The sequence below is a fragment of the Oncorhynchus mykiss genome, chromosome 22 (genome assembly GCF_057628025.1).
Source record: "Oncorhynchus mykiss isolate SJ-2025 chromosome 22, ASM5762802v1, whole genome shotgun sequence".
In the NCBI taxonomy this organism is placed as follows: domain Eukaryota; kingdom Metazoa; phylum Chordata; class Actinopteri; order Salmoniformes; family Salmonidae; genus Oncorhynchus; species Oncorhynchus mykiss.
The window spans coordinates 42384481-42411122 of NC_143043.1; the positions used below are offsets into that span (position 1 = coordinate 42384481).

General features: G+C 47.0%; 1 protein-coding gene across 2 annotated transcripts in view; it reads left to right on the forward strand.

Annotated features, from left to right (window-relative positions):
- Nucleotides 1–6918: 6918 nt before the first annotated feature.
- Nucleotides 6919–26642, forward strand: part of LOC110501812 (voltage-dependent L-type calcium channel subunit beta-4-like) — a 70990-nt gene continuing 51266 nt past the window's right edge. The window contains exons 1-2 of one of the 2 annotated variants that reach the window (XM_036959227.2): nt 6919–7216; nt 8102–8185. In XM_036959227.2, coding sequence (XP_036815122.2) covers nt 7166–7216; nt 8102–8185 — 135 coding nt within the window. In that variant the 5' untranslated portion in view covers nt 6919–7165. Of the gene's footprint in view, nt 7217–8101; nt 8186–21221; nt 21646–26642 lie in introns of those variants that run through there. The other variant, XM_036959228.2, reaches the window with a different exon arrangement.

Below are 26642 nucleotides of genomic sequence, written 5' to 3' on the forward strand. Positions count from 1 at the left end.
CTGCTGTGCAGGAAAATACCTGCAACAGGATGATCAAATTAAGATACGGCATCTATAATATTCAAGACCGATGGTGTGGGAATTTGATCTCATGTACAGAACATACTCCTATTCCCTTGTGTTACACAACTTAAGTCTCAAGTCTTTTCAGTTTCTCGTTGACCATGTATGGCAGGGGTAATAACCTCTTACCCGATAAGGTCTGGAGCTGGAAGGTTTTTTTGTTCCACTTGATACTTAATTGCACCAACCTGGTGTCCCAGGTCTAAATCAGTCTATGATTAGAGGGGAACAATGAAAGAAAGCAGTGGAACTGGCTTCGAGTGATGTATGGGGTCATATCTATTTGGAAGAGGGAGACCCATAACCACTATTCATCTTGTACCTGTGGAATTGGAGGACTGGAGGTAGTTCCTTATTGTCCGATATGTCATGTTCAATGGGTCACAAGTTTTGTTTCATCCTTTCGACTCTGTGAAGGGGTTAGGTCCATTCTGTTATAACAGCTTTGGTGAGGGGTGTGAACAATGGTCTACTGAGCAGGAAACATATTCACACGACATTAAACAAATCTCTCCAGAGAATCTCACTGTGGCCAGGAGACACGTTTTATTCAGTGAGCCTTTTCTTTATGATTTCTTCATATGATAGCTGGGGTGCTTTAGCGTAGTAAGGTTCTAGCACAGAGGTTGAAGGTTCAACAAGCCTGGTGTCCTGTCTAATTATCCCACTTCATGTGAGCTGTCTTTGGGTCTTGTTCTGGCTTGTGTGCATTTCCAAGATACTCTAGGGGCAATGTTTCCCAACTCCAGTCCTCCAGTACCCCCAACAGCACACACACATTTTTGTCGTTCCCCCAGACAAACTCACCTGATTCAACTCATTGAGGGCTTGATTAGTTGACAAGTTGAATCAGTTGTGCTTGTCCAGGGTTACAATAAAAATGTGTGCTGTTAGGGTTACTGGAGGACTGGAGTTGGGAAACATTGCTCAATCGCAGGGTCAATTTCTTGACTCTTTCTCCCACTCGAAAATGTCCTTGGAGAAGACTGAATGTACACAGTGTACAGAAATATTATGAACACCAGACATAGACTGATCAGGTGAATCCAGGCAAAAGTTATTATCCCTTATTTATGTCACTTGTAAAATACATTTCAATCAGTATAGATGAAGGGGAGGAGAAAGGATAAAAAATAAGGATTCTTAAGCCTTGATACAATTGAGACATGGATTGTGTATGTATGCCATTCAGAGGGTGAATGGGCAAGACAAAATATTTAGGTGCCTTTGAAGGAGGTATGGTAGTAGGTGCCAGATGCACCAGTTTGAGTGCGTCCAGAACTGCAACGCTGCTGGGTTTTTCACACTCAACAGTTTCCCTGTGTGTATAAAGAATGGCCCACCACCCAAGGACATCCAGTCAACTTGACATAGCTGTGGGAAGCATTGGAGTCAGCATTGACTAGCATCCCTGTGGAACGCTTTTGACACCTTGTAGAGTCCATGCTCTGACAAATGTAGTGTTCTGAGGGCAAAGGGGGGAGCAGCTCATTATTAGGAATGTGTTCCTAATATTTTGTGCACTCAGTGTGGTCCTCCATTGCTATGCCTACATGGTTAGTGTTATCTGGGATCCTTGGGACGTCCCTACCCTAGAGCCTAACCCTATCCCCCTCCTACCCTAAACCCTAACCCTTAACTATCATGTTTCAGGAGAAGACCCAGATACAGACAGATGGAAACAGGAGACAAAGGGCTGTGAGACATGGGTTTGATCCTAGACACATGAAAAGTAGGATGTATACTGAGGGTACCAGGCAACAGAAGACGAACAGCAGAAGGGCTAAAGATCTTGGAGATGGGGAAAGGGCTGATAATCCAGGGAGAAAGTTTGCGGGACTCCACCCAGAGGGGCAGATCTTGGGTGGACAGATCTCGGGTGGACAACATCTTGACTGAAGGTATGACGACCTCTTGCTCCGGGAAGAGTGGGGGATGATATCCCAGGGAACACTCGAAGGGCGAGAGACCTGTGGCAGAGCAAGGATTGGTGTTGCAGGCATATTCAATCCACACTAGTTGCTGGATTGAGTTGGACAGGGGGTGGAACCCGGAGGACAGGCTGGCCGACGACCTAATGAGTGTGCAGAACGCCTTCCAGAAACGGGACGAGAACTGAGGACCCCGGTCGGAGACCATGTCCACTGGGAGACCATGGATCCGGAAAACATGCTGCACCATGAGCTGGGCCATCTCTTTGGCAAAGGGTAGCTTGGGGAGAGGAATGAAGTGGGCGGCTTTGGAAAACTGGTCCACTACTGTCAGGATGGCGGTTTTGCCATCGGACGGGGGAGACCCGTGACAAAGGATATGTGAGAACAGGGACGGTGAGGAACAGGTTGAAGGAGACCAGCCGGAGCTTGCCGGGAGTCTTATTCTGCGCACAGATCGTGCATGTGGCTACGTCAGGAACTATGGTAGGCCACCAAAAGCGTTGTTGCACAAAGGCCAGGGTCCAACAGGAGCCCGGGCGGCAGGCAAGCTTGGAGGAGTTGGCCCACTCCAGGACCGGGGAGTGGACAGCGTCAAGAACAAACATTCGGTTATCTGGGACCAATCCACCACCGCTCTCACCTTCGGATGTAGAGGGTGAGGATGTCGTCGAGGTAGACGAAGATGAACCGGTTCAACATGTCTGGAACACAGCCTGGAGCCTGGAACACAGCAGGGGCATTGGTAAGGCCAAATGGCATGACCAGATACTCGAATGACCGCTGGCCGTGTTGAAGGCAGTCTACCACTAGTCACATTCCCGTATCTGCACCAGGTGGTAGGCATTTGGTAGGTCCAGCTTGGGGAACACGGTGGCCCACTGGAGCGCCAAGGAAGGCCGAGGAGATGAGTGGTAGTGGGTAGTGGTTCTTCACTGTGATGTCATTGAGGCCCTGGTAGTCAATGTATAGGCGCAGGGTTTTGTCCTTCTCCACAAAGAAGAACCCTGTGCCAGTGGGGAAGTGTTAGGAGAATTATATTATCCTGTTCATTAACAAATTCAATTATGTTACCCTCAGTCTGTTATATCAGGATTTGTAAGATACTGATAGAAATTAAAACAGACAGAGTCCCAGTCTACCAAAGTTAAATGTTTATTCAAGGAACGTTCTGACGTGCACAGTACAAGACCTTCAATTTATAGTGACACACATACTTCCACACAAACCATCAAATAGGCCCGCCAATAGAGATTAGGGGAGTACGTGAGAATAGTGTCTTCCTACCCTCCCCTAAGATAGGGAGAGACCTGGGACTGGGAAGTTCTCAGTCTCCCAGCCAAGGTCGCCCCGAATCTGGCTCAGACAGACAGTCTGTTCTCAAAACGTTGATTCTGACTAAAACCACACACAGTATTATAATATAATAATCGAATGATTCTAACACTTACACTCATGTATTATAATAATCTAATGATTCAAATCAATTTCATACAATCACATGGTTTCAGACCTATGGTTTCAGGAGTGTAACATTCTAATCATTTATTAAAACACATTTCCTCATCAGGAAGAAAGAAGGATGGATGAACCCTGCAGCTAGGAAGTCCTTAATGCTGGTCTCCATTGTCTTGGTCTCCGGACCCGACAGAAAGTACAGTCGTCCCCGGGGCGGAGTGGTGCCTGGGAGAAGGTTGATCCTGCGGTCATAGGATTGGGGCGGCAGGAAGCGTAGTGGCCCGGGCCTTACTGAACACCTCCCGGGAATGGAGGAGAGGTCCGGTGCAACTTCCAAGTCCCCAGAAAGACATCCCGGGGCAGGCTGTGCTGACTTCAGGCAATGAGCATGGCAGAACGGGCTCCAGCCCATGATGGCACCAGCGGCAGGGTAGCCTAGTGGTTAGAGCGTTGGACTAGTAACCGGAAGGTTAAATCCCAGAGCTGACAAGGTACAAATCTGTCGCCCTGCCCCTGAACAGGCAGTTAACCCACTGTTCCTAGGCCATCATTGAAAATAAGAATTTGTTCTTAACTGACTTGCCTAGTTAAATAAAGGTAAAACATTTTTTTTTAAATAAGACCAGTCAATAAGGGGATTGTGTCTCTGGAGCCAAGAGAATCCCAAAACCATGCAAACCTGAGGAGACTTAATGAGCAGGAATTGGATCGCCTCGCTGTGGATCCCTGACACACGTAGGTTGATGGGGGTGGTATTGTGGGTGACCCGGCCTATAGAGCGCCCGTTCAGCACTCTAACGTCCATGGGAATGGAGAGGGGCTGAGTGGGGATGCCCAGCTTGGACGCCAGGGTAGCGTCCATAAAGCTCTCATCAGCCCCAGAGTTGATGAGTACCCTGAGTGATTTCAACTGATTCCCCCACAGCAAGATGGCTTGAAAAGGGTTGCGAGTAAGGGGAAAGGAAAAGTTATTCGTATGGCCCACCAGCCGTTCAGCTGGAGACAGCCTAGCTCTGCCTAGTTGCATCGGCTCAGAAAGAGGTGAATTGGCAGACTTCGGGGGAACTCGGGTAGCCTCGGGTTCTCTCTGCAACGGAGCCGCCTGGGACTTCCGGGATGTCTCGGAGGCGAGCCTTGGGTGGGTGAGTGAAATCGAACCTCCTCTCCTTTGCTCCCGTAGTCGCCCATCGATCTGAATGGTCAAGGCGATGAGCGAGTCGAGATTCAACGGTGGTTCCCAGGCAGCAAGCTCGTCCTTTACTTCCTCCAATACTCCGTGCAGGAACATGTCGAACAGCGCTTCCGGGTTCTAGGCACTCTCAGCTGCCAACATACAGAAATCAACTGCATAGTTGATTCCCACACTGTGGGAGTCTTGTCGTAGCTGGAGTAACTTCCGGGCAGCCTCTCTCCTGGACAATGGAGCATCAAAAACGTTCTTCACCTCCGCCACGTGTAACGGATGTGAAACGGCTAGCTAGTTAGTGGTGGTGCGCGCTAAATAGAGTTTCAATCGGTGACGTCACTTGCTCTGAGACCTTGAAGTAGTGGTTCCCCTTGCTCTGCAAAAGCCGCTGCTTTTGTGGAGCGATGGGTAACGATGCTTCGTGGGTGACTGTTGTTGATGTGTGCAGAGGATCCCTGTTTCGCGTCCAGGTATGGGCGACTGGACGGTCTAAAGTTATACTGTTACATTGATGCTGTTGGCCCGGATCACTGGTTGCTGCGGAAAAGGAGGAGGTCAAAAGGGGGGTGAGTGTAACGGATGTGAAACGGCTAGCTAGTTAGCGGTGGTGCGCGCTAAATTGCATTTCAATCGGTGACGTCACTTGCTCTGAGACCTTGAGGTAGTGGTTCCCCTTGCTCTGCAAGGGACGCGGCTTTTATGGAGCGATGGGTTCCTATATTGCCGTAGCCCAGGCAAGAGCCCTCCCGGACATTGCGTGTTGAGGTATGCTATCTTAGAGCGGTCCAAGGGGAGGGAACACTGAGCGAGAAACGCCTGACAGGTGCCCGACTCTTGGTTCCGGGCGAGGTAAGTGGGGTTCCCGGGAAATCGGGGTGGCCGGGTTACTGAGGGACTGGGAAGTTGCCATAGTGGTAGGCTGCCTAACAGACAACCCGCGGAATTGCTCCAATAATGTGTTCAATGCTCGGTCATGACGTTTGGCCAAAGTCTGGAACCCTTCCATAAGACCATGAAGCAACTCCTTGTGCCTTCTAATGGTGGCTCCTTGGGAGGAGATGGCTTGCGGAGCTGGTCTGAGTCTGCTGGGTCTGTCATGGCCAGTTCATACTGTCACATTTCAGGAGAAGACCCAGATGCATAAGGTGTCAAAGTAACAAAGTGTATTACTAGAACAGGGGGCTGGCAAAACGACAGGTCAAGGGTAGGCAGAGGTCAGCAATCCAGATCAGAGTCCATAAGGTACAGAACAGCTGGCAGTCTCAGGGTCAGCGCAGGAAAAGGTCAATGAACCAGGGTGGTGTGACAAGGTACAGAATGGCAGGCAGGCTCAGTGTTAGGGCAGGCAGAATGGTCAAAAACGGGAAAACTAGAAAACAGGAACTAGAAAAAGACAGGAGCAAGGGGAAAACACTGGTAGGCTTGACGAACAAAGCGAACTGTCAACAGACAAACAGAGAACACAGGTATAAATACAGTGGGGATAATGGGTGACACCTGGAGGGGGGTGGAGACAAGCACAAAGACAGGTGAAACAGATCAGGGTGTGACATTAAAATAACCCTTACCGTAACTTTTTTTTTTTTTTTTTTTCCATTTTACCTTAACCGTTTTAAATGTCAACTTCAATGGGGTGACATCAGATTTGGGATCTCCCTTTCCATGCCTGTTATTGAGAGGAAGAGGAAGCCCCTGGGAGAGGGAGTGCTTTGATCAACCAATCACACTCTCTTGACTAGCAGTGGATTACAAACAGTATACTTTAATAGAGGGCATCACAGCTATCTCTCTTGATCCAATCACCACACCACAGCTCCTTAGTCTGTTGAAATGTAAATATTCAATGTGTGTAATGCTATATGTATGTTTTATGTCTGTTTTGATATGTTTACCCTGTAAGACAGAACACCAAATACACATGTATATTTAGTGTTAAGCTAATGGACAATAGTTTTATTGTCTTATCAATTCCCAAAATACATTTCAACAGGATTTCTTGTTTTCATATTTCATTCTTGGGTAAATTGTTACATTATTGTCATTCCAAATACATATGTACACACTGGCAGAGATTGTTCCAAGGTCAAAAGGAAATACAAACATAATATACAAACCTGTAATAAAACAAAACTGTAATGTAAGAAGATGATGTAAATAGAAACATCAATACATTCTCCAGATGAGAATGACAGATAGAGCCATTGACATAATGTAAATGGTTAGTAGGATGGATGATGCGAGAGGAAGAGCTCAGCAGCCAAGAGCGTGCCAGTTGCGCGTGCACATCTGTCGCGTAACCTACAACAGCAGCACAGAGTAGCACTACTGCACGCGCGCAAACAGATACCGGTTGGTTAATTCACACGAACTGTTTACCAAAAGCACTGTATCGTATCGTTCCTCTCTCTGTTGACAGTTTGTAAGCAACAGTGCAAAGCTGGAGGAACCAACTCAACAACCGCAACAGCAGTTGCCATGGACCGGGACAGAGAGGCAGCCTCCCCCTTGGACCGACGAACTAGCCGAAATGTCCCGGCACATCTACACCCGTCACGGTGCAGGCGATGGACTCCAGAAGGTAAAGTACCGCAATATAGTAGATACTCTGCTCTATAGGTTTCTGACTCTGTTCTCTTACTGCTGTTTATAAAACGTGTTAAATTCCCATTTTGCACATTTATGTGTAATTAACATTATCCTGTGGGATGACTATCAACTTCACTGCACCAAAATGGGGAAAGCATTCTCTATGAGGCTACCTACCTTCAGAAAGTTAGTTACAGATTCATGTTGGCTATATATTTATTTATTAATAGGCTAGTTTCTTTATTTTCTCACGTTTGTGAACAACGCTCAATAATCCGTGGTACGTCATAAATGTCGCACTGTATGTGATATAGTCGTGATCAGTGTGACGTTTAGCAGATGGTATGTGAATTTGATTGATGTGGTCTGAAATAGGGTATTTAATAATTCATCCATGTAGCTGGAATCCATTGATGAAGGGCAGACTGACTGAACACATGACCTAGTTTTACAGCCTCATACCAAAATATTAGAGCATCTTACATATGTATCATCTTACAGCAAATAGTAAACATGTAATATATAGGTTCTAAAAATGACACACTTGTTTTTAAGTTTTTAAGGCAGAAATAAAATTTGATGCAGGTGTATTTTCTCTGCAATAAGCTACATCCTTAGTTCTTATGAAAGGTCACAAGCTGAGCTAAAGGTTAGCCATTAGTTTGGGGAGCCAATGCAAGTCTTCAGGTCTCAGCCAGAAGTGGACAGCAGGCTACACCGTTACAGACAGGATGGAAATGCATACAATAGGGACAGGCTATACCCAGGCACCTGATCACCCGTAGGGCCCCAGTGTTCCTTATGGTGCCCTTGTTGTCGTGCTGCAAAGTGAGTGACAGTGAGAATGATGTGTGTGTTTCTGGCTGTACCTACTCAGGTGAATAGAGGGACCTACTCCAGACGCAGCCGGCTAAAGAGGTCTGACGGGAGCACCAACTCCACCAGCTTCATCCTCAGACAGGTGAGAGAGACAGATGGGTAACACATTACTACTCAATTACAATAGATCCCGATGCAACAACGTGTTATCACAACGTTTTTACGAGAGAAATTACAGCATTACTACACAGCAGGAGCAAAAATTGTATCAGGGCACAAATCCCACTACGGTACACTCTATGTTTGTCCAAAACAGGCTGTGCACAATACTATAAACCATATTTGCTGATAGTTTTTCAGCAGTGACTGCTCTTGTAATCCACAACCAGTTGTGTTATCCAATTAACAGTTGCATACTGTCTGTACTACACCCTGTACAAAATGTATTATCTGAAGGAAACATTCTGAATGGTTCAATTATTCTGGGATAAGAGAACGGTCAACGAGACCGATATTGCTTCAACATGGGGTTGTCACCTCTGTTGCAGAGGAGCCAGTGGCCTTGATTTGAGTGTTATCGGGAATTCACTTCCTCTCATTATCTCTGTATTCACTCTCTGTATTCACTACCATTCATGTATTATTTTTTTATGAACGATTGAGACATATTGTTATGGACAAAGTCATAGTTGTCTCAGCACCTGTGTTCAACTGTATAACAAATGTAAAATAGTCCTTCGGTGTAAAACTACTATTGTGTAATACAGAGGGGACCATTTGCTGCTGGACTGTGAGATCCAAACTAATGGGTTGCCTAGGGAACTGGCTTCCATCAAGGCTATTCAACAACACAAGGACACCTGAATGTTATTGCCTACCTTTGTTCTGCTTCTCTATCTCTCTGTCAGGGGGCTGGTCTATCACGTGCTAGCTAGCGTTTGTGTCTGTGTGTCTGTAAAGCTTAACAAATCAGGTTCAGTTTGGATGAGATAATTGACATGAACAAAATACACGACAGATTTTCAGAGATAGTATGTCTAGAGATTTGCTGACACTTATGACTGACTATGAAGGATGTTATGAAGTCTTGCGCAGTTATAAAGCTTAATGAATGCATATATAAGGGGGCTATGGTCAAGTGTTACATATTACGTTATACACTGAGTGTATAAAACATTAAGGACACCTTCCTAATATTGATTTGCATCTGCCCTTTTGCCCTCAGTACAGCCTCTACAAGGTGTCCAAAGCATTCCACAGGGATGCTGGTCCATGTTGACTCTACAAGTGTCGAAAGCGTTCCACAGGGATGCTGGCCCATGTTGACTCTACAAGTGTCGAAAGTGTTCCACAGGGATGCTGGCCCATGTTGACTCTACAAGGTGTCGAAAGCGTTCCACGGGGATGCTGGCCCATGTTGACTCTACAAGGTGTCGAAAGCGTTCCACGGGGATGCTGGCCCATGTTGACTCTACAAGTGTCGAAAGCGTTCCACAGGGATGCTGGCCCATGTTGACTCTACAAGTGTCGAAAGCGTTCCACGGGGATGCTGGCCCATGTTGACTCTACAAGGTGTCGAAAGCGTTCCACGGGGATGCTGGTCCATGTTGACTCTACAAGTGTCGAAAGCGTTCCACAGGGATGCTGGCCCATGTTGATTCTACAAGGTGTCCAAAGCGTTCCACAGGGATGCTGGCCCATGTTGATTCTACAAGGTGTCCAAAGCGTTCCACAGGGATGCTGGCCCATGTTGACTCTACAAGTGTCGAAAGCGTTCCACAGGGATGCTGGCCCATGTTGACTCTACAAGTGTTGAAAGCGTTCCACAGGGATGCTGGCCCATGTTGACTCTACAAGTGTTGAAAGCGTTCCACAGGGATGCTGGCCCATGTTGACTCTACAAGTGTTGAAAGCGTTCCACAGGGATGCTGGCCCATGTTGACTCTACAAGTGTCGAAAGCGTTCCACAGGGATGCTGGCCCATGTTGATTCTACAAGGTGTCCAAAGCGTTCCACAGGGATGCTGGCCCATGTTGACTCCAATGTTTCCCATAGTTGTGTCAAGTTGACTGGATGCCCTTTGGGTGGTGGACCAATCTTGATACACACAGGAAACTGTTGAGCTTGAAAAAGACAGCAGCTTTGCAGGTCTTGACACAAACCGTTGTGCCTGGAACCTACTACCATGCCCCGTTCAAAGGCCTATTTATACCTCTGAATGACACACATACACAATCCATGTCTCAATTGTCTCAAGGTTTAAAAATCCTTCTTTAACCTGCCTCCTCCCCTTCATCTACACTGATTTTTTGTGGATTTCACAAGTGGGGGATCAAAGATTTCCCCTGGTCAGTCTATGTCATGGAAAGAGCAGGTGTTTTTAATGTTTTGTACACTCAGTGTATGTTAAAAAGAGGTTGGATCATTCAATGTGTTTGCTATACAAATGTATTTAATCTACTTTATATATAGGTCACTGCAGTCATGTGCTGTTTGAATGGTTACTTTGCATACTGTGGTATTTCAGGTCGCAGATGCGGTCTGGATAGGCAGAGAGTCTTAGTCTTCCTCATTCGAAGTTCACCATATCCTACTTAAATTATACACTATTAACCATAGTGACCTAGTTTTAGGTCACTAGTTTTAGGCAGGGTAGCCTAGTGGTTAGAGCGTTGGACTAGTAACTGAAAGTTTGCAAGTTCAAATCCCCGAGCTGACAAGGTACAAATCTGTCGTTCTGCCTTCATTGAAAATAAGAATTTGTTCTTAACTGACTTGCCTAGTTAAATAAAGGTAAAAAAAGTAATAATTCTTTGAATTGGAAGTAGAGCACAGTTTGTTCCATTCGCAGTTTATTTATCTCTGAAATGGTAAATGCTTACCCAGTTGTGTCTTGCAGACATGCATCTCACGCTGTTTGCCAATTACACTGGTATAATACGTGTGTGCCCCATTGAGGCAAAAGGTTAGAGGGAAAAGACAGCTTCTCACAAGTCGTCTAGGTAGACAAGGCATGCATTATTCATTAAAAATACACACACACACACACACACACACACACACACACACACACACACACACACACACACTCACAGAGAGATATCCTGCACTGTTGCCTGGCTGACCTTCCTCAGTTTGCCCTCATAACACTATATAAATGCATGTTAGAGGCAACATCTGCCAGAAATGCCTAGTGACTCTTTCCAGAGTTTGGATTTACTGAGGATCTGCTTAATGATACAATCTGGGAATCTATTCAATGGTCTTTTCAATGCTACTGTTTTGCTGAAAAACAAGTCCCAGATTGAATCTTTAATGGCCCACCTCAGAGAAAGTTGCTGCACTTATTCCGTGTAATTCCTGTCATAGAGCGGAAATTGTTAATCGGTTCCACCTCGAAGACTGACGCAGGCTGCTAATACGTATTCAGGCATTGGGGGTGGGAACGTTGTGTTGATCACTATGTGTAGCAGAGAAATAACATTAAATAGCGCACCTTAGCTAGCTAATAAAAGCTAATAAAAGTTATATGTGTACCGTTTCATAAAAAGACTACCAAGAGACGAGTCTCCGCTAAACTGTGCCTATATTAGTGGTTGACATGTTGAGGGTTGGCGTTTGTCTGACTCTGCCACGACTTCTCCCAAAGTCGATGCCTCTCCTTGTCCGGGCGGTGTTCGGAGGTTGATGTCGCCGGTCTTCTAGCCATCGCCAATCCATTTTTTATTTGTTTTGTCTCGTTTTCCCACACACCTGGTTCTCATTTCCCTCATTATGTGTTGTGTATTTAACCCTCTGTTTCCCCCATGTCTTTGTGTGGTATTGAACAAAACACTATGTGTCTGACTTTGTGCTCAAAGGAATCACATTTTTCTGAAGACGACAGAAAAAGCTTGCCTGCCTCTCATAGTGCATCAAAATTATTTGAGCACGAGCACTGAGGTCAAAACGTAAGTACAGTCGTGGCCAAAAGTTTTGAGAATATCACAAATATTAATTTCCACAACGTTTGCTGCTTCAGTGTTTAGATATTTTTGTCAGATGTTACTATGGAATACTGAAGTATAATTACAAGCATTTCATAAGTGTCAAAGACTTTTATTGACAATTACATGAAGTTGATGCAAAGAGTCAATATTTGCAGTGTTGACCCTTCTTTTTCAAAACCTCTGCAATCCGCCCTGACATGCTGTCAATTAACTTCTGGGCCACCTGACTGGTGGCAGCCCATTCTTGCATAATCAATGCTTGGAGTTTGTCAGAATTTGTGGGTTTTTGTTTGTCCACCCACCTCTTGAGGATTGACCACAAGTTCTCAATGGGATTAAGGTCTGGGGAGTTTCCTGGCCATGGACCCAAGATATTGATGTTTTGTTTCCCGAGCCACTTAGTTATCACTTTTGCCTTATGGCAAGGTGCTCCATCATGCTGGAAAAGGCATTGTTCATCGCCAAACTGTTCCTGGATGTTTGGGAGAAGCTGCTCTCGGAGGATGTGTTGGTACCATTCTTTATTCATGGCTGTGTTCTTAGGCAAAATTGTGAGTGAGCCCACTCCCTTGGCTGAGAAGCAACCCCACACATGAATGGTCTCAGGATGCTTTACTTTTGGAATGACACAGGACTGATGGTAGCGCTCACCTTGTCTTCTCCGGACAAGCTTTTTTCCGGATGCTCTAAACAATCGGAAAGGGGATTCATCAGAGAAAATGACTTTACCCCAGTCCTCAGCAGTCCAATCCCTGTAACTTTTGCAGAATATCAGTCTGTCCCTGATTTTTTTCCTGGAGAGAAGTGGCTTCTTTGCTGCCCTTCTTGACACCAGGCCATCCTCCAAAAGTCTTCGCCTCACTCTGTGCGCAGATGCACTCACACCTGCCTGCTGCCATTCTTGAGCAAGCTCTGTACTGGTGGTGCCCCGATCTTGCAGCTGAATCAACTTTAGGAGACGGTCCTGGCGCTTGCTGTACTTTCTTGGGCACCCTGAAGCCTTTTTCACAACAATTGAACCGCTCTCCTTGAAGTTCTTGATGATCCAATAAATGGTTGATTTAGGTGCAATCTTACAGTCAGCAATATTCTTGCCTGTGAAGCCCTTTTTGTGCAAAGCAATGATGACAGCATGTGTTTCCTTGCAGGTAACCATGGTTGACAGAGGAAGAACAATGATTCCAAGCACCACCCTTCTTTTGAAGCTTCCAGTCTGTTATTCAAACTCAATCAGCATGACAGAGTGATCTCCAGCCTTGTCCTCGTCAACATTCACACCTGTGTTAAGGAGAGAATCACTGACATGATGTCAGCTGGTCCTTTTGTGGCAGGGCTGAAATGCAGTGGATTTTTTTTGGGGGGGGATTCAGTTCATTTGTATGGCAAAGAGGGACTTTGCAATTAATTGCAATTCATCTGATCACTCTTCATAACATTCTGGAGTATATGCAACTTACCATCATACAAACTGAGGCAGTAGACTTTGTGAAAATTAATATTTGTGTCATTCTCAAAACTTTTGGCCACGACTGTAAACACTCCCCTATTCCCAGGATGGGCAGGCATGCATAATAATAAATCAACATGCTATATTTTTTATATGAATCTGGTGAAATCCACAAAGTACTTTAACAACTGTTACACTCTGTTGTAGCAATGACATTAAAATCATAATTGAAAAAAGGCGCAAATGTACATTTGTTCCACCTGAGCGAGTCTGACCCCAAGTCATAAACCACTATGAGGACACACCAAATGTGTTTGATGGATCACGGGAATAGAGCAGGAATAGGCTTCTGTAGGCCACAGTCCAAGCTATATCTTCCAATGGTGCGACTAGTGTCGGCATCCAAAGATTATTAACGTTGACCACTATTGTAATTTGCTCCATGGCTCAGGCAGCCAAGTACCAGAGACAGAAAAGGAAGCGAGACACCCCACTCGCTGTTTTTTTTTCTGGTTCAATGAAAGTCAGTGAACTAGGTAGACCAGACCCAGCTGCTATTGCTTTGGTGTCTATGGGAGACCCACCCGTTTTGTAGACCGGAACTGACTATTTTTTTCAACAGTAAACGGCCTAAGTGAACAATCTTCATATTTCCTGTAGCTAAAGACAATCTATTATGTTGCCCAACTCAGTCGTGACTCACACATTTTTCAGGTGTTTCCGATTAATGAACAATGCCATGCTGGTGGGTGGTACCATTCAAATAAAACCCAACCCTAAAAAGAAACATGGGCAAAAATAATTTGAGCGTCATTTCATAGGAAAAGACACGTCATTGGCATGAATATGCATGAAGAGGGCAGTTCGGTTTTGTCACTTCAAGCCCAAATATATCATACTTTGGCTATAACGATGACTTATTGACTTACATCATTGTGCAAAATCATGGGTAAGCTCCACCGATCTTCTTTCAGCTTGAAAAAGTGGATTTCTACTGGTGTGGGCGTTCAAGGTGTTAGGGTTAGTCATGGATGAGCATGACAGTGTCTAGAGATGCAGATCTTGGGTGATCTTAAAAATGTACCCAACTCCACAGCCTGTTCAGACCAGGGGTTGCTCTGAGCTGTGTGTTTGGACAGTAATCTCCTCACAGAAGAGAATGGTATCTGAAGGGTGTTAGGGACAGAAAGAGAGGGTTGAGAGTAATGAGGGAAGGATGGAGTGTTTCTGAGAGGTTTCTGAGAGAAGCTTAATGAGGAGAAAGAATCGAGCTAAAGAAGACAGAGTCAAGAGAGAGGAGAGGTAATGGACACGTTCGTGAAAAGTTGAAATGATTCAGACTGTCAAGCGATGCAGCAGCATTTAATGTGTTCATCTCTCACCCCCAGATGTTGTGTTGAACAGTGGCACGTGAGCTTCCTGTATCCAGATGTTGTGTTGAACAGTGGCACGTGAGCTTCCTGTATCCAGATGTTGTGTTGAACAGTGGCACGTGAGCTTCCTGTATCCAGATGTTCATCTCTCACCCCCAGATGTTGTGTTGAACAGTGGCACGTCAGCTTCCTGTATCCAGATGTTCATCTCTCACCCCCAGATGTTGTGTTGAACAGTGGCACGTGAGCTTCCTGTATCCAGATGTTCATCTCTCACCCCCAGATGTTGTGTTGAACAGTGGCACGTCAGCTTCCTGTATCCAGATGTTCATCTCTCACCCCCAGATGTTGTGTTGAACAGTGGCACGTCAGCTTCCTGTATCCAGATGTTGTGTTGAACAGTGGCACGTGAGCTTCCTGTATCCAGATGTTCATCTCTCACCCCCAGATGTTGTGTTGAACAGTGGCACGTGAGCTTCCTGTATCCAGATGTTCATCTCTCACCCCCAGATGTTGTGTTGAACAGTGGCACGTCAGCTTCCTGTATCCAGATGTTGTGTTGAACAGTGGCACGTCAGCTTCCTGTATCCAGATGTTCATCTCTCACCCCCAGATGTTGTGTTGAACAGTGGCACGTCAGCTTCCTGTATCCAGATGTTCATCTCTCACCCCCAGATGTTGTGGTGAACAGTGGCACGTGAGCTTCCTGTATCCAGATGTTGTGTTGAACAGTGGCACGTCAGCTTCCTGTATCCAGATGTTCATCTCTCACCCCCAGATGTTGTGTTGAACAGTGGCACGTGAGCTTCCTGTATCCAGATGTTCATCTCTCACCCCCAGATGTTGTGTTGAACAGTGGCACGTCAGCTTCCTGTATCCAGATGTTGTGTTGAACAGTGGCACGTCAGCTTCCTGTATCCAGATGTTCATCTCTCACCCCCAGATGTTGTGTTGAACAGTGGCACGTCAGCTTCCTGTATCCAGATGTTCATCTCTCACCCCCAGATGTTGTGGTGAACAGTGGCACGTGAGCTTCCTGTATCCAGATGTTGTGTTGAACAGTGGCACGTCAGCTTCCTGTATCCAGATGTTCATCTCTCACCCCCAGATGTTGTGTTGAACAGTGGCACGTCAGCTTCCTGTATCTAGATGTTGTGTTGAACAGTGGCACGTGAGCTTCCTGTATCCAGATGTTGTGTTGAACAGTGGCACGTGAGCTTCCTGTATCCAGATGTTGTGTTGAACAGTGACACGTCAGCTTCCTGTATCCAGATGTTGTGTTGAACAGTGGCACGTCAGCTTCCTGTATCCAGATGTTGTTTTGAACAGTGGCACGTCAGCTTCCTGTATCCAGATGTTGTGTTGAACAGTGGCACGTCAGCTTCCTGTATCCAGATGTTGTGTTGAACAGTGGCACGTCAGCTTCCTGTATCCAGATGTTGTGTTGAACAGTGGCACGTCAGCTTCCTGTATCCAGATGTTGTGTTGAACAGTGGCACGTCAGCTTCCTGTATCCAGATGTTGTGTTGAACAGTGGCACGTGAGCTTCCTGTATCCAGATGTTGTGTTGAACAGTGGCACGTCAGCTTCCTGTATCCAGATGTTGTGTTGAACAGTGGCATGTGAGCTTCCTGTATCCAGATGTTGTGTTGAACAGTGGCACGTGAGCTTCCTGTGTCCAGATGTTGTGTTGAACAGTGGCACGTCAGCTTCCGGTATCCAGATGTTGTGTTGAACATGGGCACGTCAGCTTCCTGTATCCAGATGTTCATCTCTCACCCCCAGATGTTGTGTTGAACAGTGGCACGTCAGCTTCCTGTATCCAGATGTTGTGTTGAACAGTGGCACGTCAGCTTCCGGTATCCAGATGTTGTGTTGAACATGGGCACGTCAGCTTCCTGTATCCAGATGTTCAATGCTGGCTTTGTGATGGGATAGTCATATAATTACAATGAGTCATTCAAGTTCTATGGGAAAATTACATGATCCGATCTGACCTATGACCCTGATCACATCTCTTAGTCTGGGCTCTGTCCCATGAACATGTTTTTAGCTCACGACAACCCCTTCTTTACTGAAATCAAGAAAAGAGGACGTTAACAGACTGAAATTACATTGCGTCTTTGCGGGGTGTACCAACAATACTGTAAAATATGAGATAATCCCATCCCATGTGATTTCATGGTAGCAGGCTGACTTTAGTTGATCTGAGGTGGTATTATTGAGTCATAGACTGAATGAACAGTAGTTCCACAATCCGCATCACTGGCTAACTCTGTCTGACAACCTACCAGTTCTATTATTGTACACTACAGTATTAAAGACATCCCTGTTCAGTATTTGGTTCTGTTAAGTAGTGAGTCATAAAATAAAACACTTTCCAAAGATGGGATCAATAAAGTACTACTCTACTGTTCTCTACTCTCTGCTGCTCCTTTGCCTAATTCAGTAGTGACTATACTACGGTCATCTCTAAAACGTTCAGGTCTTCTGCACTGAGATGAGATCATTTATCTCATCCTAGGTACTGGACAGAAACTTCCAGCCATGATTTTTCTGGGGCTCAAAGGTTACATCCATGACTGTCTTGAGTTGGGAAGGGAGGGTTCTTATTTAGATCTTCTAATTGAATGGGCTTCAACATTTATTCACCACTGAAATAAATCACAATTTGGGGTGAAGCGAAGCAGCGAAGTAAATTCACTGAATGTTGCCCGAGATGTAATTTCCTTTCTAAATCACAAATATGTGTCCCAAATGATCCAAATGGCACCCTATTCCCTCCTACGTAGTGCACTACTTTTGAGCAGGGCCCATAGGGCTCGGTCGAAAGTAGTGCACTATATAGGGAATAGGGTGCCATTTGGGACATTAACAATGTCTTAAATAAAACCATCCAGTTAGCCTATTTTTCTACTTTCAGTTATAGCATCAGCAGCTATTGGGAACTGATTACCTGTAGCTGAAAAATTAGGGACAGATGTAAGTTAATCAGTATCCTGTGCTATAAACACACACACACAACTGTTGGTCATAATTACCATTTTATAAAGCACTGCTGCGAAAGCAAGAATCTCAAATCAATTGTATTTTGCACATCTGAACCAATAAAGAAAGATCTGATTGAGTCACTGATGTTATTCACAGCTCATTAGATGACATTGCAAACAAACCAACAAAAAGTATTACGGTAAGGGTTGATTTTCCCTCTTTCGTAGGTCACCTGGCTGAACTCTGGAACAGTTTATTCAGGAGTTTCTTCTTCATGAGGCTATGGACACAGCTCTCCCACTTCTCACCCTTTCTCACTCTCCTCTCGCCTCATCTTCTCACCCCATCCTCACCCTTCCACCTCCTCTCCTTACCCCCTCTTCACCCTCCAGTTCATCCCAAAGGTGTCCGATGGGGTTGAGGTCAGGGCTCTGTGCAGGCCAATCAAGTTCTTCCACACCGATCTCAACAAATCATTTCTGTATGGACCTCGCATTGTGCACAGGGACATTGTCATACTGAAACAGGAAAGGGCCTTCCCCAAACTGTTGCCACAAGTTGGAGGCACAGAATCGTCTAGAATGTCACTCCTTTGGCTCAACTTACCCCACTCTCCCTTACATTGACATCTCATAGAGTGCATTGACAACAAAATCCTTGCCCTTTTGAAAATCGAATTGATTTTGAACCCTAATTCAGATTAGATATAAATACATTATAGTACAGTCAGACAGAGTGTCAGCTCTTGGTGCAGCAGGGTTTCTCTCCCTGGACATCTGTAGTGCATGAATGCTCTCTGCTGCCTGCTTCTAGATACTACTGAACATAGGCCATATAATCTCACACCTTAGAATACTGTACGTTCAACTCAACTCTAATTTTAAGTTATAGGTGGTTTTAGCTGGTCTTTATAGTCTGTATGTATTATGTAAGGTATAATCAACGAGGGGCTATGCGTTCTATGGAAAATAATGGACAACGTGGAAGGTGTGTTCCACGACGCTCTAGCAGGGTGGAACTGACCTTCCACAGGGTTGCATTATTCTCCAGTGAACGCATAGAGCCCTGAGTTGATTGTCACTTTTATGCCATTGCTATAACTTAACAGAAGTCGGGGGTGGATCTCAGGGGTTTACCACAGAGGTGGGAGGTGGATCTCAGGGGTTTACCACAGAGGTCAGGGGTGGATCTCAGGGGTTTACCACAGAGGTGGGAGGTGGATCTCAGGGGTTTATCACAGAGGTCAGGGGTGGATCTCAGGGGTTTACCACAGAGGTGGGGGGTGGATCTCAGGGGTTTACCACAGAGGTCAGGGGTGGATCTCAGGGGTTTGCCACAGAGGTGGGAGGTGGATCTCAGGGGTTTACCACAGAGGTGGGGGGGGGGGGTGAATCTCAGGGGTTTACCACAGAGGTGGGGGGGTGAATCTCAGGGGTTTACCACAGAGGTCAGGGGTGGATCTCAGGGGTTTACCACAGAGGTGGGGGGTGAATCTCAGGGGTTTACCACAGTGGTGGGGGGGGGGGGGGGGTGAATCTCAGGGGTTTACCACAGAGGTGTGGGGTGGATCTCAGGGGTTTACCACAGAGGTGTGGGGGTGTGGAAAGGATGGACACTCCTCTTCCTCCCCAGTATCCTAAAAGGGTGGGGTAGGAGAGACTCAAACCTGTCCGGGTGTAATTTTTTATATTTTCAAACTAGAGCAGTGGTATTTCAACTATGGGTCAGGACTCAAAGTGGGGCCCTGGGCATGTGATCACACATTATATCTTCTTAATTTGGGTTGTTGGAGGATGATTTGGGTCACAGGAGGACTGTCAATTTCTCATTTGGTTCTCAAGCTAAAAATGTTGAAGAACCACTGAACCCCCCCAGCACTACACATCTGATTAAAATAACCAACTCATCATCAAGCTTTGATTATCTGAATCAGCTGTGTAATGCTAGGGCAAAACCAAACGTGTGCCTAGGGGGGGTCCCAGAACCAACTTGGGGAGACCCTGGACTAGAGGATGGCCAGTTTGTAGCAGTTGCACCTGCTGTAAGTCTCTTCATCACTAGAGGGCGACATTGCTCCAGTCTTCCACCATGCCTTGAGAAAGGAACCCACACAATGTGATGTGTTTCACTGCAATTTAACTTGATTAAAGCAAAGGGAAACACTCGTTTGAAAATCTATACATTTCTAGAAATGGAATCAGAAATGACCAAACATATACCATGAATATATTGCATCATTATGAAATAAAATAGATTTATGTCTAATTGTATATCACATGAGATTAGTCTATACACATTCATTTGTATTTTTTGTTATATTTTTTTCTTGACCCTTTGATCCCTTCCAATTCTAATGACCTAGTGAATCTGTAGACTGCATGTTGGGTGTTTTATGGTCCCAGTGGCTCCATGAAGATGGTTTAACACAGAACCTGGGTATTGGAACACTGTGAGGATCAACACTGTGATGATTAACACTGTGTGGAACAACACTGTGAGGATCAACACTGTGAGGATCAACACTGTGAGGATCAACACTGTGAGGATCAACACTGTGATGATTAACACTGTGTGGAACAACACTGTGAGGATCAACACTGTGAGGATCAACACTGTGAGGATCAACATGGGTCAAGATCCAATTTGTAATGATTCATGTATGGCATGATGCTGTGTGTGTGAATGATGTGACAGTGTGTGTGTGTGGCTGTTAAACCTGGGTGATTAGGTCAGGAGATCCTCACACACACACATACAAACACACACACACTCTCGCCTCTTCAGCAAGCCACCTTATGACAGAGGAAAATTAAAAAGAGAGAGGGGAAGAGGGGAGGGGATAAAGGTAAAGAAATAGGGGAGGGGGATAGAGGTAAAGAGAGAGGGGAGGGGGATAGAGGTAAAGAGAGAGGGGAGGGGGATAGAGAGAGAGAGGGGAAGGGATAGAGGTAAAGAGAGAGAGGGGAGGGGGATAGAGGTAAAGAGAGGGAGGGGAGGGGATAGAGGTAAAGAGAGAGTGGGGAAGGGGATAGAGGTAAAGAGAGAGAGAGAGAGGGGAGGGGATAGAGGTAAAGAGAGAGTGGGGAAGGGGATAGAGGTAAAGAGAGAGGGGAGGGGATAGAGGTAAAGAGTGAAAGAGAGAGAGATGGAGAGAATACAACACAGGGTTTTAGACACTGGTAAAGAAATACAAGAAACCACTGTTAGAGGTGGAGGGGAAAGTCGGCTGCTCTCAAGCTACAGACCCTCCTCTTCTCCCGTACCTCTTCCCTTCCTATCCCCTCATCTCCTTTCCTTTTCTCTCACTTCCTTATTCACCATCAGTGAGAATGCTTTTCCAAGCTGACTGGAGCATGAAGCAGCCAATCAGAAGCCTGCCCCCCTGCTCTGTCATCAGCCTGTGATTGAGGAATGGTTGGCTCTCCTCTCCTGCTCTCTGTTTGGAAGGGAGATAAAATGCCAGGTCTGGATCTAGACAGCAGCATCTGAGGATAACTGAAGCTCTGCGTTGCCTTATTAAGATGATGGAAATAAGGACAATTCTTTAAGCTAGGGGGGGAAACCATCTAATTCACCGTCAAGGCTCAGGGAGGAGAACAATAAGAAAAACTCCACCTGTTTCTCATTTCTGCTTTAGTGTTGTTGTTTTCTAGAGGGAATGTAACCCCTGTTAATCCATCTCTGGTGCTGGTTCTTCAAGCCATCCTTGCTATTTTTGTCAATTCTCAAGAGGTGCTTGTTGGAATATCAAACCTCCATGTATGATAATTTGTACCTACATGGATTGGAAGACTCGGAGGCGGTGAGTAATGGGGTGTAGTGTAAGGGTAGACCATGTAAGCAGTGGTAACTGCCTGTACGGTGCTGTTATTCTCTCATTGTTTGCGTGTGTGAGAGAGAGAGGGAGAGAGCGAGAGAGAGAGAGATGCCTGTGTATTGACAGAACCACACAGTTGATGCTGGTTGAACATGCAAACACACACACACACACACACACAGGGTTGGGGGAGGCTGGAGATTCAGCTTGTATATTATGTTTCCTCTGTTGAGTTGGAACAGAGTAGGTGGGTGGACCATGGAGGGGGGGAGGTGAGTGGAGGGGGAGAGGGGGAGAGGAGAGGAGGGATGGGGGGAGGGGAGGGGGAGAGGAGGGATGGAGGGAAGGGGGGATGAGAGAAGAGGGACGCATGTGTCTCTGTGTTACTGTCATCTCTTAACTGCACGGTTCTCTTGGTTCTCTGTAGGTTCTCTTGGTTCTCTTGGTTCTCCGTAGGTTCTCTTGGTTCTCCGTAGGTTCTCTTGGTTCTCTGTAGGTTCTCTTGGTTCTCTGTAGGTTCTCTTGGTCCTATGTAGGTTCTCTTGGTTTTCTGTAGGTTCTCTTGGTCCTCTGTAGGTTCTCTTGGTCCTCTGTAGGTTATCTTGGTCCTCTGTAGGTTATCTTGGTTCTCTGTAGGTCCTCTTGGTCCTCTGTAGGTTATCTTGGTTCTCTGTAGGTTCTCTTGGTTCTCTGTAGGTTGTCTTGGTTCTCTGTAGGTTCTCTGCACAGTTCTCTGTAGCTTCTCTGTACGGTTCTCTGTGTGGCTTTGTGTGATGCCACTGAAGGAGAACAGGCAGAGGAACCATTCCTTCATTCCATATCATTGAACACTGATCTGGACATACAGGGCTCTCTCTCGACCATCTACCATGCCTGTGGATGACTGATTAGCCAGTAAATGTTGTAACTCTCGCTGTGTGTGTGTTTAGCCAGCCGAGCCCTAGCCTTCCCTTTAAGGTTGTGATTGCTTAATGTATCCTTCTGTAGCCTCTTGGAACAGAGAGCTGCAAACATTTTGTCTCATTTAAAAGGAAAGCGTCTCACCATTTTCCTTCTCTCGCTCTGTTGTTTTCTCCTCTCACTCTCTTTCTATCTGAGGGAAAGGTGTAGTAAAGACAACACACACATAGGAATGCCGACGATCAAAGAACCTTGAGGTCTAAAACACAGAGCGATGCCGCAGTCCTATCAGTGCATGGAGATAGTGTCTGTCGACCTACGCAGAGCTACAACAGGTCTTCATAAACACAACCATTATCCTCCATTGCTATGGAGCAACCCAGCTTTACGTTGACGTGTGATGGGCATCAGTAAGAGAATCCCATGTTGGGGCTTGGTGGGGAGTGTAGGGAGGGAAAGGGGAGTATAGATTCACACTGTGTTGGGGCTTGGTGGGGAGTGTAGGGAGGGAAAGGGGAGTATAGATTCACACTGTGTTGGGGCTTGGTGGGGAGTGTAGGGAGGGAAAGGGGAGTATAGATTCACACTGTGTTGGGGCTTGGTGGGGAGTGTAGGGAGGGAAAGGGGAGTATAGATTCACACTGTGTTGGGGCTTGGTGGGGAGTGTAGGGAGGGAAAGGGGAGTATAGATTCACACTGTGTTGGGGCTTGGTGGGGAGTGTAGGGAGGGAAAGGGGAGTATAGATTTACACTGTGTTGGGGCTTGGTGGGGAGTGTAGGGAGGGAAAGGGGAGTATAGATTCACACTGTGTTGGGGCTTGGTGGGGAGTGTAGGGAGGGAAAGGGGAGTATAGATTCACACTGTGTTGGGGCTTGGTGAGGAGTGTAGGGAGGGAAAGGGGAGTATAGATTCACACTGTGTTGGGGCTTGGTGGGGAGTGTAGGGAGGGAAAGGGGAGTATAGATTCACACTGTGTTGGGGCTTGGTGGGGAGTGTAGGGAGGGAAAGGGGAGTATAGATTCACACTGTGTTGGGGCTTGGTGGGGAGTGTAGGGAGGGAAAAGGGAGTATAGATTCACACTGTGTTGGGGCTTGGTGGGGAGTGTAGGGAGGGAAAGGGGAGTATAGATTCACACTGTGTTGGGGCTTGGTGGGGAGTGTAGGGAGGGAAAGGGGAGTATAGATTCACACTGTGTTGGGGCTTGGTGGGGAGTGTAGGGAGGGAAAGGGGAGTATAGATTCACACTGTGTTGGGGCTTGGTGGGGAGTGTAGGGAGGGAAAGGGGAGTATAGATTCACACTGTGTTGGGGCTTGGTGGGGAGTGTAGGGAGGGAAAGGGGAGTATAGATTCACACTGTGTTGGGGCTTGGTGGGGAGTGTAGGGAGGGAAAGGGGAGTATAGATTCACACTGTGTTGGGGCTTGGTGGGGAGTTTAGGGAGGGAAAGGGGAGTATAGATTCACACTGTGTTGGGGCTTGGTGGGGAGTTTAGGGAGGGAAAGGGGAGTATAGATTCACACTGTGTTGGGGCTTGGTGGGGAGTGTAGGGAGGGAAAGGGGAGTATAGATTCACACTGTGTTGGGGCTTGGTGGGGAGTGTAGGGAGGGAAAGGGGAGTATAGATTCACACTGTGTTGGGGCTTGGTGGGGAGTGTAGGGAGGGAAAGGGGAGTATAGATTCACACTGTGTTGGGGCTTGGTGGGGAGTGTAGGGAGGGAAAGGGGAGTATAGATTCACACTGTGTTGGGGCTTGGTGGGGAGTGTAGGGAGGGAAAGGGGAGTATAGATTCACACTGTGTTGGGGCTTGGTGGGGAGTGTAGGGAGGGAAAGGGGAGTATAGATTCACACTGTGTTGGGGCTTGGTGGGGAGTGTAGGGAGGGAAAGGGGAGTATAGATTCACACTGTGTTGGGGCTTGGTGAGGAGTGTAGGGAGGGAAAGGGGAGTATAGATTCACACTGTGTTGGGGCTTGGTGGGGAGTGTAGGGAGGGAAAGGGGAGTATAGATTCACACTGTGTTGGGGCTTGGTGGGGAGTGTAGGGAGGGAAAGGGGAGTATAGATTCACACTGTGTTGGGGCTTGGTGGGAAGTGTAGGGAGGGAAAGGGGAGTATAGATTCACACTGTGTTGGGGCTTGGTGGGGAGTGTAGGGAGGGAAAGGGGAGTATAGATTCACACTGTGTTGGGGCTTGGTGGGGAGTGTAGGGAGGGAAAGGGGAGTATAGATTCACACTGTGTTGGGGCTTGGTGGGGAGTGTAGGGAGGGAAAGGGGAGTATAGATTCACACTGTGTTGGGGCTTGGTGGGGAGTGTAGGGAGGGAAAGGGGAGTATAGATTCACACTGTGTTGGGGCTTGGTGAGGAGTGTAGGGAGGGAAAGGGGAGTATAGATTCACACTGTGTTGGGGCTTGGTGGGGAGTGTAGGGAGGGAAAGGGGAGTATAGATTCACACTGTGTTGGGGCTTGGTGGGGAGTGTAGGGAGGGAAAGGGGAGTATAGATTCACACTGTGTTGGGGCTTGGTGGGGAGTGTAGGGAGGGAAAGGGGAGTATAGATTCACACTGTGTTGGGGCTTGGTGGGGAGTGTAGGGAGGGAAAGGGGAGTATAGATTCACACTGTGTTGGGGCTTGGTGGGGAGTGTAGGGAGGGAAAGGGGAGTATAGATTCACACTGTGTTGGGGCTTGGTGAGGAGTGTAGGGAGGGAAAGGGGAGTATAGATTCACACTGTGTTGGGGCTTGGTGAGGAGTGTAGGGAGGGAAAGGGGAGTATAGATTCACACTGTGTTGGGGCTTGGTGGGGAGTGTAGGGAGGGAAAGGGGAGTATAGATTCACACTGTGTTGGGGCTTGGTGGGGAGTGTAGGGAGGGAAAGGGGAGTATAGATTCACACTGTGTTGGGGCTTGGTGGGGAGTGTAGGGAGGGAAAGGGGAGTATAGATTCACACTGTGTTGGGGCTTGGTGGGGAGTGTAGGGAGGGAAAGGGGAGTATATATTCACACTGTGTTGGGGCTTGGTGGGGAGTGTAGGGAGGGAAAGGGGAGTATATATTCACACTGTGTTGGGGCTTGGTGGGGAGTGTAGGGAGGGAAAGGGGAGTATAGATTCACACTGTGTTGGGGCTTGGTGGGGAGTGTAGGGAGGGAAAGGGGAGTATAGATTTACACTGTGTTGGGGCTTGGTGAGGAGTGTAGGGAGGGAAAGGGGAGTATAGATTCACACTGTGTTGGGGCTTGGTGGGGAGTGTAGGGAGGGAAAGGGGAGTATAGATTCACACTGTGTTGGGGCTTGGTGGGGAGTGTAGGGAGGGAAAGGGGAGTATAGATTCACACTGTGTTGGGGCTTGGTGGGGAGTGTAGGGAGGGAAAGGGGAGTATAGATTCACACTGTGTTGGGGCTTGGTGGGGAGTGTAGGGAGGGAAAGGGGAGTATAGATTCACACTGTGTTGGGGCTTGGTGGGGAGTGTAGGGAGGGAAAGGGGAGTATAGATTCACACTGTGTTGGGGCTTGGTGAGGAGTGTAGGGAGGGAAAGGGGAGTATAGATTCACACTGTGTTGGGGCTTGGTGGGGAGTGTAGGGAGGGAAAGGGGAGTATAGATTCACACTGTGTTGGGGCTTGGTGGGGAGTGTAGGGAGGGAAAGGGGAGTATAGATTCACACTGTGTTGGGGCTTGGTGGGGAGTGTAGGGAGGGAAAGGGGAGTATAGATTCACACTGTGTTGGGGCTTGGTGGGGAGTGTAGGGAGGGAAAGGGGAGTATAGATTCACACTGTGTTGGGGCTTGGTGGGGAGTGTAGGGAGGGAAAGGGGAGTATAGATTCACACTGTGTTGGGGCTTGGTGGGGAGTGTAGGGAGGGAAAGGGGAGTATAGATTCACACTGTGTTGGGGCTTGGTGGGGAGTGTAGGGAGGGAAAGGGGAGTATAGATTCACACTGTGTTGGGGCTTGGTGGGGAGTGTAGGGAGGGAAAGGGGAGTATAGATTCACACTGTGTTGGGGCTTGGTGGGGAGTGTAGGGAGGGAAAGGGGAGTATAGATTCACACTGTGTTGGGGCTTGGTGAGGAGTGTAGGGA